General features: G+C 42.5%; 1 protein-coding gene across 4 annotated transcripts in view; it reads left to right on the top strand.

Annotated features, from left to right (window-relative positions):
• The window catches only part of fam222aa (family with sequence similarity 222 member Aa), a 61,458-nt gene that overhangs the window by 26,882 nt on the left and 17,731 nt on the right, over positions 1-16,845 (top strand). For 3 of the 4 annotated variants that reach the window (XM_058069537.2, XM_058069538.2, XM_058069540.2), the window contains one exon: positions 12,480-12,622. In XM_058069537.2, the coding sequence (XP_057925520.2) occupies positions 12,480-12,622 (143 nt within the window). Of the gene's footprint in view, positions 1-12,231; positions 12,281-12,479; positions 12,623-16,845 lie in introns of those variants that run through there. The other variant, XM_058069541.2, reaches the window with a different exon arrangement.

A 16,845-nucleotide genomic window follows, 5' to 3' on the forward strand; every position in this document is an offset into this window, starting at 1 on the left:
ATGTTGCTTGAATTCACAGGTTTCGTCCAAGTGCAGTCTAATCTAATCTGGAGTGGGTGGCTGTGGGCAGCATCTGTGCTCCCAGTTGAAATAGGGCTTTCTCTCTGCCTAATCCTCTATCCAGGGATCACTCAGTAGGGTGAAGACAATTACCAGCCTGCTTTCTCATGCTAATGGAATCTCTAACTAGATCTTACAGAACCAAGGGGATAAAAATGGATGGAGGTGCAGGGACAATAGTGCAGAAAGATGACCCAACTAAAATGCCATTTCAGAATACCACTGAATTATTGATAGGCACCCAGTTGTAAAGCCTAAGGTCAGGATTTTGAGAGCATTTTCTGAAATAGGGTTATATATTATCAAGTTACTTTGGTGTGTGTGTGTGTGTGTGTGTATGTGTCTGTAAAATAGGGGAAGTGGTGTTTGGTCAGGAAGTTGCTGAGACAGAAGTGTATGTCGTATCAGCAGTTGTGTGCCAGGTAGTCTGCCTTCCTTTTTTATCACCTGCCTCCAGCAAGGTGTCTGTAGTGGTTTTAAATTGCATTAATATGCAGGAATTTATAGATTGCCTCCCTAGGCATTTCTACGGGGAGGGGAAGCAAGTATTCCAGTCTCCATCTGTACTAATTACTGGGTCTTGGCAGTGTTACCTGTCTCTTGTGAAGGACAAACCAAGGCACCGATGCAGGAGCATGCAGCGCACAAGGAGCTCATCTGTCTGAGAGTATTCAGGAAGAATGACATTTTTAAACTCCTGATATGTTTGATGTGTTTGGAAGCTTGACTACCATGAAAAAGCTCAGTGGGAAACATCAATGAACTAAAAAATGACTTTAACTTAAAGTTCCTTCATGTGCAAAGCAGAGAAAAGCTAAAAAGCTTTGCACCTGATCTCAGTGACAGTTGCACGCTCGCTCCAACTAAAATTTATCAGGGTTTATCTTCTGTGTATCCTGCTGGAACCTTCAAATGGTGGTCTCTGGCACTGTCTGATCATTTTAAGTCATGGCAACACAAGAGTAATGCTCTCCTTGAAGTGGAACTGTGAAACAGAACATGAGTCTAAATAAATGACAGGAAATGAATCAAGAATCCTTGACCTCTCTGCTGCCCATGGCTGGTCAAACCGTCTGATAACATGCAGCTCTTATCAGTTTGCCTTTGTCAAGCGATCCAACTGCTATTTCAGATCACAAGACCCTGCCCACTTCTTCACTCAGCACAATCGCTGACAACAACACCTTGCCTGGAAAAACAAGATATTGATGGTTTAACTCATTGCTTTCCAGACAGCTGAGGGGTTTCTGAAGCCATGTTTCAAGTTCAGCTTGAGTGTTGCTAATGGTACAATTTGGTTTGGTTGTCACTGTGGGGTGTAGCAATGAGGAATGAGAGTGATATCTGCAACTACAACATTAATGGTGTGAAACGAGGATTTCACAAGGATGTACATTAGGGTTCAGTCTGGCATGTTTCCATTGTAAATGGTCCCAAATGATCTGACCAGTATCATCCTATTTTTAGTGGCCTTTTTTGCAATTATGGTTCCTTCCAGTGGAACAGTTTGAAATCAAAAAGCACCACTAAAAAGCACCAGTGTTAATTATGACCTGGAATTAATACACATTTGTTGCTTTTTTTATGCATGCGTTGGTTTTTTCCAAGTACTCCGGCTTCCTCCCATATTCCAAAAACATTAATTGGTTCATTGGAGATGCCAAATTGTCCATAGGTATGAATGTGAGTGTGAATGGTTGTTTGTCTATATGTGCTGTGTGATTGGCTGGCCACCAGTCCAGGGTGTACCCCGCCTCTTGCTCGAAGACGGCTGGAATAGGCTCCAGCACACCCATGAGCCTCGTAAGGATAATGTATGAATGAGTTGTAATAAGGCAATAGTGTATCACGCTAATGGACAGCAACAATGGAGGACATGCAGGTTTTATTTTTGTTTTTTCCCCACACCTTGTTCATTAGGAGCAAGTGGAAGCAGCTATGGTGTCCACGCCCAGCTGAAGGTCCTGAAGGTCTGAGTAATCAGCAGGGCTGGGCAGTAATATAAGGAACGTTTGCTGCTCCGTAGTTTTTTCTTTATTGTGAGTGTGTGAGCGTCAACACCCTCAGTTGACTTGCTTGGTATTTAGTGAGAATAAACTGTGCTGTGTGGGATTTTGTGTTTTGGCCTTCCCCGGTCCACTAATTTCCACTCTTTTCTTTAAGTGTTTCTTTTTTGTTCTATCATTTTTATAGACATAGTGGGTGGCAGGAAGAATTAGTATTCCCCTGCCACCTTTTAGAACCTAACACCCAATTTCGGTTTACATGTAGTTTAGATTAGTTTCTCTCTTAGCAACCTTTATTTCACCAGTTTGTGTTCTACTTGGGAGGGAAAACATAACAAGCTGCATTTTGTAATCTTCCCATTCCTTTTAGAATATTGCATACCTCTGTGTACTGATCAATGAACTACAGCGAGTTAACTTGTAAAAGCTGGAATGTGACCGTTGGTCAGCGGGCCCAGCAAAGCCTAAACCCTATCAGAAGCGCCTACATTTGCAACTTGTTCTATTTGTTCCATGAAATTGTATTAATTTATTCCCAACAGTCCTATTATCGTCATTCAGTAGGGTGTCTCTTGGCTGCACTGCTTCCAGTAGGTGTACATTTTTTGTCCAATCAGATTTCAGCTTAATGTGTTGCCATGTCAATGTCATATGCTCTGCACTTCAGCACTTATTACCAGTGAGGTTGCTTTATAAAATCTGATTTCAGGTTTGTCTCACAGGTCAGCATTTTTCCATTCTCTGATTGGGTGATGTCTGAAAGCCTTTAGCGAATACTCATAAGAGTTACGCAATGCACTTTAAGCCTCATCACATGAATAGCGTAGTGCAAAGAAAAGAGGCAGAGTTCTGTTTGTGTTGTATGAACAAATAAGTGTATAAATTAGACCAGTGCCTATGAGTGTGATGGAATTTAGGTTTTTGTCATGTTATTAGATAAAGAATGATTCTGAACTGAGTTTGGAGTTGATTAGTGAAGCTATATTAGAAGATAAAGGATTACCTGGTTTTGTTCCTGTGGGATGGCGTGATCAGTTACTTTGAGCCCCATCACAGCGTTTGACAATGGAAATGGAAAGATTTCTGACAGTACTGAAGTATTCCTTTTGGTGGAACAATGACCCTCGGGAGGAAAAAGCGGTAGAAAATGAATGAATGAATGAATGTCTTTATGTTAGGTTCAAAGACATCTTGGCCATGTTTGTGCCATCTGTGCCTTGGGGCCAGCAGGTGATTACCAGCCGCACCCTCCCACTACATCCAAGTAGATCCTGTCTTGTCTGGTCCATCTTTGAAGAGGAGGAGGAGGAGGCAGGATGACAACAGCTGAATGGAACCCACTCTGAAGGGAGAGGCTGCTGTAGTCAACGGCCCTTTCCTTCGTCACATTCTTGGGGAAGCAGTTGTGTCATCCTCTCTTATGTACGCCTATAATATCCAGCAAAGCAAAAACGCCTTTGTCACACTTCAAATATATCAAACGGGATCAGTGTCAACATTTCACCGGTGTGCTGTTTGATTGCCTCGTGGGCTCGACGGCACACTAATGTTATGCATGACGGAGTATTGGATCTGTGACACCCTCCAGTGAAAGGACCATGGGAATTGGGGTCACCTTAGGCACAGCAGAAAGCAATGTGTGGAGTCAGGCTTTGAGCAGCAGAGGGAAGAAATCACACTGTTTGAATTTAATTATAGGCCATTGATTTATTGAACAGCCATTAATAAGCACACGTTTTGAGACAGGGTCATTCTGATGGAATTTTTCCCCCCTTTTTTTTATTTACTCCTTTTGGCTGCTCCCTCTATTTCATCATAAACTGACATAAGCCTTTCTTTGAAGTTCAGGAGCCAAACAGAGAAATGACAGCACAACAAACAATGAACAAAACACAGAAAAGACAATGGAAACTGCTTGAATATTCAAGCCAGCCTCTGTAGGATGATGGGTAAAGGGGGAAGAAAAAAAGATCCCTTGTTTTATTGTTGCTGTGCTAAGCTGTGAATGGGCCTGTCTGTGACAATAAAAGATTGTGCCACATTGGAATAAGACGTGTTTGCTATATCCACAGTGCTTTTACAAATGGCGTGTAATTCAGGTTTACAGAGGAAATATCAATGCCAGCATGGGAGCTATGAAAATGCAGCTCATTTTTCACATTTTGGTGAAGTGGCATTGGGTTTATATGCAGATCTTGGTTCAATACCTAGAGTGTTGTTCTCAGGCACAGTGCACCTGTGATCAACAATTTAGCGTCAGCTCCACCTCGGCTCAACTTTCACAAGGTATATGTGGAGAAGTGTGGTTAGATGACAAGTCACGCTGCTGCAAAAACAATACTACCAAGGCAACATGAGCAGAAGACTTTCCCTTGCGGTTTTACTTGACAACTTTAAGTCACACTCGCATTGCTCAAAGTCTCTGGCTGGCAACAGCAGGAGTACAGAGGCGCTGTCATGTTCAAGAGCACATTTGGGTGCACTATGAAGAAGCAGACTCTCAACTCCAGCAGGGGACCATAGGGATGTGTAGTGATTACAGTAAACAGTATATTCCTTTAAAGTTACAGTGTGTGTTTTTGTTTCTTTGCTGTTCATTCATTGTAAAACGTGGTTTTGACGCTTTCCATTCCTTCCCCATATTTCTTTGTTAGCATGATCTGTAATCTTCTGTATTCCTCCTGTGAGGTGTATAGGGATGATTTGTTAAATCCTACCTCAATCTTGAACTGCTAATGTTAAAGTGCTGTACAAATTTGGAAATGTTTGACTCTCTTGAAGTCATCCACGTTAACTCATTTGCTACCAAAGAAGTATTTATACAGGTCGTTTTTTTCAACACGACCGGACGCTCCCAAAGACATGTTGCGTCTTTATGTGCGCATGGCACCAAGAGGTGATAATGCAACTCTACAATAGAAGAGATCATGTTTGGTACAGTTTTTAATCTGAAAAAACAACCACAAGATATCATGTTGTTTATTTCACTCTGGTGAAGTAACATCTCCTTTCTTTATATAATTTATATTTTTGTTACACCTCAGCTGGTAAAATGTAATCTGGAAAAATAGAAATCCATGTCCTATGAGAAGATATGTTGTTTTGGGTGTGTGAGGACATCAGGCAATGAAGGTGCAGCCTTATACAGATGTCTAAATGTGAAAGCACGACAAAAATACCTGTGACCACAACACCAAATTAACACAAAACACATTTTTCCGGACTGTAAGTGTGAACATGTCCTAAGAATTCAGCATTTCACACACAAGTACAGTACAAGGTACATTTCTAATTTGGGCACCTTGAAAAAAACAAGATAACTTCCTATACAATGCACTTTCAATTTCTTTTTTGGTATTCGGACAAGGCAGACCAGGTTGCAAATGTTGGTTGGTTCCAGCGCCAGGAAAATTGAGCTGCACTAAAAGGAGGATTGGAATAATTGGTGCACTGCACATGATCCGTTTATTTTTTACTTATTTGCATCAACACACATTTGTATTATTTATATAAGCTTGAGTTTCTATTTGGTCTCTGCACAGTAAATGTGCTTACCACATGGATGCCTTGTGTGCCTCCCATTTAGCATGAATGAAACCGTGCCCGACTCAAAGATGCAGCAGTTGGCTGTGCAGTCAATTAGTCTTCATTGCGATTACAGGGTTGACATTAGTCTAGACAGGCGTGTTTTGATCAGAGATGACAGGCGACTCTCTGCTATTGGACTGCCAGACATTCCTTACCCTTCATCCAGTGGATGAAGCTATCGAAGCTGACTGGTATATGGAGCCCTTGCAGCTGAGCGTCTGTGCCAAGATGCCCTTCATCCGCTAAGAACCCTCTTATAAATATGACAGCGTGGAATACAAGGCGCTATGTGCCCCAATAACAGTAACATGCGGCCTCGTATGTATAAGCCTCGGCTGTCAGTATGTTATTCCAACACTGTATATCATGGCTGTAATGCCTAAACTGTGGGCTTTTACACACAATGGCCTTTTGTTGTGCAGGTTATTTATTGTGCTGCTGTGAGGCTGTGCAGACATGGTGGGTGAGTGCATCCAGGGGCTTGTATTGTTAGGGAACCAGTGGCTTGTGTTTGTGGAGCTGGGAGGTTTTGCTAACAATGCCCTTTTTTTACGTCCTGAGTGCGTGCCTGTCGGCAAACGTCCCCTCACAATTTTTGTTTGTGCGTTTTGTTGTTTGTGTGCAGGGAACGGGGTCAGCAAGCACAAGCCTTCTCATTGTGTGCCATGTCCAAATGGACGTGTTCTGTCACAGGCACATGTGAGCATTAGTGTGTGGGCATTTTGAATATATAGTACTAGTGCAAATTATTTAGTGTGGATGTGTGGAAAGTGAGGAGCTGAAGGGTTTTGCTGCCTGTCCCTTCCTAATGGAACCTTTTTCTCTCTGCATTCATGTGACAGTATAGTTACGGAAAGGGGGGCAGGCAGAGGGGATTACAGGGGGTAGATGCGGTGCCTTGTTAAAGAAAAGGAAAGGGTTTGAGTGTGTCGATTGGATTAACTTGTTTGGGCTTATTAAGAGGGGAGACACAGTAGCTTGTTAAAAGCACTGCATGGGGCATCCCACAGTGAGACGGCAGGGTCACCATTCAATTAGTCTCAAGCTCCACCCTACTCCGACTCATTGTGGCAGAAGTCTGCCAGGCTCTGGGTCCACAAGTGGTCCTAGGTCCACAAGTGGAGTTCTTTAGCAGAGATTTAGACCATCATAAAGGGAGAACTAAGAAATAGTTTACTTATTTGCTTACTGTGTTACTGATATGCTTTATTGATTGGTGCTTGCTTTAAATCCATATCAATATATTTCTTTCACATTCATACATTTTAATATACAAGAAATAGGACAGTTATGAATCTAAATTTGGCCTCCATTTACAGACTCACAAAATAGTGTAACATTGTACCTTTAGGGCTACGACTAGAGCAGAGGTAGGGAACCTATGGCTCGGGAGCCAGGTAGGGCTCTTTTGATGACTGTATCTGGCTCTCAAGCATTTCTTACCACAATAAAAATGTATTTTTGCTAACATTTTAAAGTAAACATCACAGAAATGACTGTTAAAATAATATTAAAAATCAACAACTTTTTTATGCATTTTAATTCGTCCATCTATTTTCTACTGCAATACGGCCGACCATATCCATCTTTCCTGATATTTTCCAGGTCAAACACCAAAACTCGATTATTACTGGGTAATGCGGTAGTCTACCTCGGTCATTGAGATGTCAACATGTAAATATAAACTTTTCTCCTTTAGTCAAATAGCTAAAGCTGCAGAACCAAGCCTTCTGGCAAAGATGGCCAAAAGAAGGAAATATACTGAGTATGGTGCAAAATTATGCAGCAGCAGAAGTTGTATTAATGGCAACAAGTATTTGATTTATTATTAGACACTGCGCTGCTCACGAAAGTGTGCTGGCCACACCCCATTGGCGTGCGGTAGTGTGCCTGGTCTACACAATTAGAGCCCATTATATCTAAAACTGTTGGTCTTACATAAAAATGCACACATTTTATTGCATTCAATGTTTAAAAAAATGTATATGGCTCTCACAGATACACATTTTAAAATATCTGGCCTTCATGGCTCTCTTAGCCAAAAAGGTTCCCGACCCCTGGACTAGAGTGATCTATGGCTTTTTCTTCATTTTTACAGACTGGAAAGTCACTCCAAAAAGTTACCTTACCCTCTTAAGTGTCTCTTAAGTGTCATAATGTCTTAAGTTACCTTAAGACATTATGTTGGTAATTGTCGATTGGGCACAGAAATGTGCAAATGTGCAAATTTTGTGTTTTTGAAGTCGGGATGGACATAATCGATTGTGTGGGGAAACGATTATTGATTAATCAATTCTGGAATGAATTGCAAATTGGAGTGGATGCAACCTGCAGAAGTGTTTTTGATTCAGTGTCCACTAGTTTGTGGCAATAGGAACAACAGTTGAGCTATTTTTTTATCAAATTAATAGAAAACTGTATAAAAAAATATCAACTATTTGATGACTGTTTTTTGTCATAGTAGCAAATTCAGTAACAATGTCCAGCCCAGGTTGTAGCCACAATTGTGACCCTGTAGACCGGGCTATTTCTGGCCTATACATAGCAGCGTTTTGAAAAAATGACCATGTTCTGATGAGCTGCATTAGACACATCTTGCACCGAGGTCCTCACCCAGCCCCTATTATCAGCCTTTCACCTGAGTATGTCCATCTTAAAATGAGCACACACACGCTCACTGTCCATTTATTCACCCACGAGGACCACGTTACACCCAGCACTTGGCAGGATGCTTATCTGGACAGACAGCTTTGGGCGTGAGAGCCATCTTCTCTGATCTCTTCTCTGCCGTTTAAGACCCTTTTAACGAAGAAATGGCCCTTCGCCGAGCCCACTAGCTCTTGATTCCAGCTTATTCCCTCATCTCGTGGGACTGATCCTTCCGCCCCCATTGCAAACCCGGCAGCCTTGTTATCAGAACGATAGGCATCCTGGCTTTGGAGATATGGCCGTGCTGGTGTAAAAAGGAGAACTGTGAGAGGATTTGATGAACGAATGAAGTGCAGGTGGTTCTTCCCAAGCCGTGTAAATACGCCTCTTCTCGCACATTCTTTAGCATATTCAAGGGCTATGACGGGCTATTTTAGAGCAGATGTTATGATGGGCCACAGTGTCTCACTCTGAACATAATTTCCTGCCTCTGATAGACATCTGCTAAGTAGCACAATAACCTAAAAGGAAGACATGAGGCGAAGGGAGGAGGGGGCATGACAAACAAGCCAAAGACTTGCTCCTTCTGCTTCGCTTCTAAAGGCAATAATGGAAGAAAATTGGTTCTTGAAATTGAATTGAAAAAAGTGGGTCTTTTTCAGCAAAGCATAATGCCTCAAAATACATTTGGTGAGCAGCAAATGGAGAAAAATGGAGCGCAGTTACGCGATTGTCTTTCATTTCAGAGAGGGAAAACTGTGGACGCACACCCACCCACCTACCCACCCACCATCCCCACTGCTCTGAAACACCACCAACAAGCAGCTTTTAGTCTCAATCTACACCACGTGCAGCCTTCCTCTCTGGCAACCCCTATCTTTTAACAAATGGTCTGTGAGCATGGGCTGCTGGTGACATTAGCAAGCACATAGAGAGGACACACAGAAAGGATTATGTGAACAGCCAATAATGAGCTCAAAGTGCCAGTGTGTTTGGGCCAGGCCCGCCTGTGTGTGAGAGGAAATGACACTGCGAGAGACCTTTTTTTTTTTTTTTGGACAAACACCTGGTGAGCAATAGAGCGGCCCCTCTCTTCCATCTGCAGTGTGTGTGTGAGGGAAAGGGCGGAAATAAACTACTTCTGTCTTTCATTTCTTTTTCATTTATACATAGTCAGCTTTGTGCGTAAAACTGTATTTGTTTTGTTTTTGGCAAGTTTTAAAGTTTGTGAATTAATGTAATGTAAGGCAATGTAATGGATGCAGTTTATTTGACCAAAAATGGCTTCCGGTTTAGTTGGATTTAATGCAGAGTGGAGAAACATTATGTGGATTTATTATGTTTTCATTTACCTACAACCCATATTGTTCTTAATATCTTTCAATGAAAGGGGACATTTCATTAATGTATCTGGTAATCATTGTAATTGCTTTATTTCTTATTAAAGTCATCATCTATAAAGCCAAGTAATGTGCTGATGGCAGGTGGTTTAATGTTCATCTGCTGATTCACTGGCAAAATAAATAACAAGACTGGAGCTTCAGAGAGGTGCACAAGAAATCATTTTTCAATAATATGGCTGACGCTGGCGCGGACAGCCAAGATGAAATATTTGCTTCTGTTCTTTGTTTTAATATGAAAGGAGGGTGGGAATCTAGTGATTCATGGCAATACATTTTGGACATGAGACTCCGAGAGAGCTAATATTAAGGCCACAATTCTTTTTACAGACAGAGCATGCTTCCTAGCTGTGAGCGGACTTTGCCAGTGTTGTGCAGTCGTAGCGTCTGTTCCCTAGAAACCAAACAATATCGGCGGTAGTGAGGTAATATCGATCCTTATCATATGAGAACATTTTGTGGACTTCAGTGGTTTTGCTTTTGACTGTCCTCATCTGGCAAATAAACCCAATACTATAGTACTGAAAGACTTGGAATCGGTCACCATTGTGCCACAATATGTGACACTGTTAGGTTGCTGGTGAACAATGCTTTCAATGCTTTCAATTCTGCTCCTTTATTGAGGTTCATGTCTTATTTCATAGGTACATGTAAGACATAATTATTTCACTAATACACTCCTCACACCACTCTTCCACTGCATGGTACCTTCTAGCGCATCATTGCTTTTCCATCGCCAGGAAGCATGTAGTACAAATTACAGCGAAACCTTAATTCATTCCAGAAGGTCTGACTCTAACCAAAACAAACGCTAACCGCATACATTTTTTTCTCATAAAATAATGTAAATCCATTTTATAATGTTTTATAGTTTTGTAATTAGAACTATTGAAAATGCATATAAACACATAATAATGATGAAAGATAGGGATAAATGAATGATACTTGATGTAAGACACTATGTGACAGCGAGACACCACCTTCCTATTTATTTCTTCAACCTAAAGTTGTTCCTTGCCTCAATAACATATGCACTTATATGAATTTAGAATTGTTTTATGCCTGTAAAACTATAAAAACACGTTTTGTATTAACATGAACAGTCACCACTGATGACATAGTAGACGGGCGCCGTTTTGGTTGCCATTTTGTTAGCAAGCTAAGGATGCTAACAGCATGTTGTGATAAAAATACAGTAAGAACACTCAGGTAGTGTATTAATAACACAACAGCACACGTGCCATATTGTTCACTTACCTGAAAATGTTGCCGTAATTTTTTTTTTTTTACATAAATTGAAAAACACTAACTGGGGCGGACGCTAACCGAGGTTCCACTGTATTATTTCTAGCCAGAAATAAAGTGAGTCAAATTAGTCAATAAATTTGTAATGTTTGTACTCTTGTAACTTTTAATAACACATGGATGGGAATGCTAAAAATAAACAAGCATGCTAACGTTAGCTTGCTGTGCCATATGTTTTGACACGTGAGTATATTATTATCCACAGTCTCCATTTTAAAGTGACACTTTTTTCTTGCTGCCCCCCAGTTTCTCTTGAATAGAATTCATCCTCTGGCTAATCAACCACATAATGCAAGGTAAAAGCAAGAGATCCTTTTCCCTGTGTGTTATTTATTAGCATGTTTTATCCTAATTGATTGCACTGTACTACTTTGAAGTGATGGCCGCCCAAATCTCAAGTGTACTGGTACTCCTGAATCTTAACTCTTCATTTTACCAAGACACTTTATATTCCCAACTTTCTGTGAACAGTCGAATGCTTTTTTTTCTCTTCCACCATGACTGTGCTCCAGTACACAGGTTTTTAAAAAACATGTTGCTTGGTGTGAAAGAGCCTGGACAGCCTAGCAACACCTTGGAGGTGAAGTAGAACAGGGAATTTGACCCAGGACCAGAACTCTCAGGGCCAACATTTTGTGAAATATTTTCAAAAAAGTGAAAGTTGTTGTTGGAAGTGAAAAAGTGGAAAAAAAAGTCCAGGTTATCACAATGACTTGAGCCCATGTAGTGTATATACGTATGTGCCCTATGATGGGGCTTTTTCAGTGGAAACTCGCTGCCACCGCCTCACTTTTATTGAGTGAAGGTGGTTGTGGGGGGAAAGAGCGAGAGCGGAGCTGCAGATTTATGGCCTGCAGGGAGATTGATTAGTGCCGTCACCAGCCATGATGTACGGTTGGCAGTTTTCCCCTCCTTCGTCATTGCATCTGCTCATAAACACATGCAACTGTACGGTACAGAACACCCTTCCACATACATGCAGACACCAGTCAGTCCCCCAAGGCCCTCCATGACAGCCCCCCAGGGCTGCTGTATGCTAAGCTTAACAGCCAGACTGCTGTTTTCTTTTTTCTCCCCCTGCCTGTCCATAGATAACGCCATCAATCACCACATGCATGCTGCACTAAGAGGACTGTTCCTGAATGTGGTGAAGTGCTGCTACTTCTGTGTTTGTTGTGAGCAGGGTTTCATGGGCAGGAGATGTGCTTGACTGGCTGTGTGGAGCCGCGTAGTGCATTGAGCCAGGGTTAGCATCGCGACCCTCCAGCGCAGGTGTGCGTTTATCAGTCAACACACGCAGCTCAAAAAGCCTCTAAATGCAGGCATGCTTCCCCCAAATACAATCTGAGAGAGAAATTGAACCTCAATTAGCCACACAACCACATCCCGCTAGACTACCACACGCGAGCCGAGCGTTGACCCCAAATAATGCTGTACGTATATCTCATTCAACTTTATTTTTCCTCTCCAGGTTGGCCGCAAAACTCCCCCGGCTGTCGTACCGTTCCCACCTCGCCATGCTGGCCTGTCTGCAGAGGAGGCAGAACCCTCCACCCCAGCACCCAGTGTGTGTCAGCAAGAGCCTGGAGCCACCGCAATCCCATGGACACAAATGTGAGTGAACAAAGACTTAGCGGTCTGGAATTGAGCTTGCCCAAATCAAAGGATTGAGTGGAATGTGTTCATCATGTCCAGATAATGCTCAGTTAATCAGTCATAGTGGACGGTGGAAACAAACCACTAACCCTGACTGTAAATAAGTCACCATAAAATAAACTTTCAGGTTTCTGCTGTTTGTGTCACAGTGATCCTCGCTTCTCAGAGGAATTCCAAACACAGTTGGACTGGTTGTGCACTTTAGAGGCCAGATTGTCATGTTGTTGGGCCTCTGGTTGTGAGTGGGGACTGTTTAGCCGTGCTGATGGTGCAGTCGTGGCAACGGGGTTGAGCAGACAGTGTTTTAACGTGCCGCATGGCCTTGCGTGACCCCGAGGGGTCTGTAAACATTTACAGTGTCTGGTCAGGGCCGCCTGTAAAGCATGACAGCTGCTGTGTTTGCTCCCTCAGCACCACCCTCTGTCCACTCACAAAATGGTGCAAAGGGACAAAGATGAGTTGTTGCAGAGTAGGCAAACTAGTTCAACCCAGTTTGCAGCCAGGGAGGGAGCTGTTGCAATCAGACATGTAGAGGATTGATTTGATCATAATGAGTTAAAGCTTTTGATACTTATTATAACAAGAATATTCAGATGACACGAAAAAGCTTTTTCCTCCATAATGAAAGCTTATAGATATACTAGTACAGCCATTCATACTGATGGACAATTTAGAGCCTCTAGTTAATCTAACATGTATATTTATGCAATGTGCACAAAAAGAACCTGCAAATTCCACACACAGATGCCCAAACAGAGATTGGAACCCTGACTGTCCTGACTGTGAGGCAAACATTGATTCCCAATTATCAACACAGCGGAACCTCAGTTATCGCCCACCTCGGTTAGCGTGTTTTTTAGCGACCATTGAAAATGTATGCCAAATTTTTGTCTCGGTTTGCATACATTCATTTGGTTAACACACAATACTGCACGCATCTTGTCATGTTATTGATAAACTGCGTGAGTCTAACTGTATTCTTGATATTTTATATTTTAATCACAAAATGTCCTCAGCTTATAACGGGGGTGGTCACATTTTTTGACTAAGTCCCAAAGATCTACTGTATCTCCTACTATAAATATAGAAAAAGTATATAGTGTCTTTATTTATAAATATGAGTATTCAGGGGTGCATGCACTTTTTCAGCATGTATATTACAAGTTGAAATGACCATATATATAAAATCTAACCATAAACTTTAAATATTATTGAATAGTATTTCATATTCAGAGTTTCAAAATGTACGGGTAGTTCATTTCAATTTTTCAAGAATAATTCACAATTCAATTCAATATGGCAATAACGACATTTGCACATAATTTTAGCATATGTCAGTCAAAATAGTTACATAACGGTTATTGTACATTCATAATTGCGTAATTGAAAGCATCATTGAAAAGTTTCACAAGTTTAAAAACAAGTTCTGAAAAATACAATAATTGTGGAATTTCCCAGTACTTTAATGAATTTTAATGAATTTCTTTTAACGATATATACACGATACAAAATACTAATATCATGCATTATTCAAATAGTAGATAATCATTTCGGTGTTAACAAAATTTCCTTCACTTGGAAAACTCTGTGAACAAAAGGTGGCCAAACAAGTTCAAATTGAAATGTAATTCTAAGAAGAGGGGATGATGGAAAGGAAATGAGAAGGACTGAAGGAGACCCTCAAAACTCACTTCATCGATTCCTTCCCAATTTTCCAGGATTAGCCTATTTCCTCTCTGAGTCTTGCATTGAGGTGCAGCCTTGAGGAGTACTGTGCTCAATCAACAGTGCTTTTCCCGCTCTGTCTGGCTCTCCACCTGGTTAAGCCGTTGATTTTAATATTACATCTGTGACCGACTTGAGGTTCATTAGGAGAATGTATGAACAAAACAGCCTTTTTTCTGTGCTGTGAAAGAGGAGCCGTGGCCAAGTGTGGTGGCTTTACAATGTGGCGACATAGTTAAATGTTATGACTGCCACTCTTTGAAAACACTTGCCTTATTAGAGGAAAGATGTGTACAGGATCATGCTGCAGATTTTGGCCAAACTGAGCAAGCGGATTGATTGTTTGTGACCCACTTCGTGCCACCAAAGAGTAAGAGGGTGTGGGTAAGGTGACCCAGCCTCTCAATGGGTTGCCCCCATTGAGTCCACTCATCAAAGAGACACAGTACACTGGAGGTAGATTACTACAGGCAGTGGGGCAGAGGGGAAATGTTTTGTTTGCATCTACTGTCCTTTAAATAAAATGTGTGTGTGTTTGTGTGTGTGTGTGTGTGATAGAGTGATAGAACGAGGTCTTGGGTCGTGGGGAGGCTTTTACGAAAGCCCCCACATGCAGATGCCGAGTGACTGCACAGTTCATTGATGCGACTCCCATTAAAAATCCCTCATACCCTCAATAAAAAAGGACTTAACTGGCTCTGCCATCAGCTGGAAGCGTTCAGATCGGCTCGCCAGACAATCAATTTCCCCCAAGCGCGCAGAGCTTAACGGGAGAAACGGGAGGCGGAGAGTAGGATGTTTCCATTATCACAGCCTGGGCTAGAGGGGGGCTGGGGGTGATGCGCGGTAGAGCGCCGTGCGGCGCGGAGACAGCAGGCAGCAGCCTCGGAGAGGGAGATGGGGAGAGACAGACGAGGGAGAGCTGCAGAGAAGCTGGCTTTTCAGAAAGCCATTGACCGCTTGCCCTTAAAAATATCATATTGGATTAGCTTCATAGGGGCGGCCTTTTGATATTTTTTCTTCCTTTGGCCATAGAAATTAAAAGGAGTGGAGAGCATTACTTGAATTATAAATCATAGGCACTTGCTTTCACTGCGCCCAAATTCCACACATATGTGGCTGCACTCTCCTGCGCCAGCCCCTGTCATTTTTAATTAAATCCTCCTTATGGGTGACATTTGTCGCCCTCGTCCTCGCCTCCGTGTGTCTCCACCGCTGGCCTAGATGGAGACATGAAAGGCAGAGACGGCCGTGGAGCCAGCGCCTCTCATCATGTTGTGCCCCAGAGGGAGGGCGCCCAGACACATGAGAGAGAAAGAGAGCGAGAGAGGCCACTCAGGGGGGGAGAGGAGTGAATAGATGCAAGTGACCCCGGACACCCTCCGCCAGGGGTGACCCTTCCCATCGTTACCGCTTCTTCGCTGCCCTCCACTATGACACTGAAGGTCCGATAGTAGAGTTGTGCAGAAGAGAAGAGGGAAGGGAGGATCACCATTCTAGTGATAAGTAACACTGACAGGGTTGCCCCCTCACCACAACCACCAGCTGCCTCCTCACTGGCCCAGACAGCAATTACTCTGCCACATGACAGCTAAAAAAGAACTTTGAATTCTGCATCTGACAGTTAGATGGGGATCTGGCTATTTCCCAAAATATTATCTTGTCAGGTTTTCCATTTACTTACTTAATTGCCATAGCGTGATTGTGTGGTGCTTTAAGGTCAAACTTTGGTGCCCCCCCAGGTTTGTAAAGGGGGGGAAGGAATTATTTCAAATATCTTTAATTAGTGCTGCAGCCAGTTATATAACCTTCATTTGGATAATAGCTATTTCAGGTGTGTGAGTGTGTCTTTGTGGGTGCGTGTGTGTAGTGAAATCAGAATTGGAAAGAACAGCTTAATCCTAGTTAAATCCGTTTAATCAACTGCTCTAAAAGTCCGGATTTGTTTTTCCAAACGTGTCCTTACACTTGGACACACACACACACACACACACACACACACACACAGAGGAAGGGAGATGGAGCACACATGCAGCAGTAACCTCCTGTGACACCAGCCGGGAGGCCTGGCGTGCCAATCAGCCAGGTGTAGATGAGAGACGTTCCCAGAAGGCCTGATATCCGCGGTTCATGCCATGTCAGGCCAGGTTCAAACCTCCTCCAGATTGATGGACAGAGACAATCACACGGCCTCGGGACATAACATGGAGGTTCACCTGGGGATTCTCCTAATAGCCCTGTTTCTCTGCAGGCAGGGAGGCCAGAGACACTATAGACAGGTCCTTTGCTTTTAGCCGAGTGAGGAGAATTAATGCACATGATGACCTCTAGTCGCCTCTGCTTATCTAATTTGGTGTAAGAGACACAACAAAGGAGCTAGGAAGCTTATAAAACTGTAGTGTATAGTTTATGGGATGGACTAATATGACAATACTAAGGTACGGTGGAAACTTTGT

Source organism: Doryrhamphus excisus, linkage group LG3 (assembly GCF_037039965.1).
Source record: "Doryrhamphus excisus strain RoL-2023G ecotype Guam linkage group LG3, RoL_Dexc_Guam_v1.1, whole genome shotgun sequence".
In the NCBI taxonomy this organism is placed as follows: Eukaryota; Metazoa; Chordata; class Actinopteri; order Syngnathiformes; family Syngnathidae; genus Doryrhamphus; species Doryrhamphus excisus.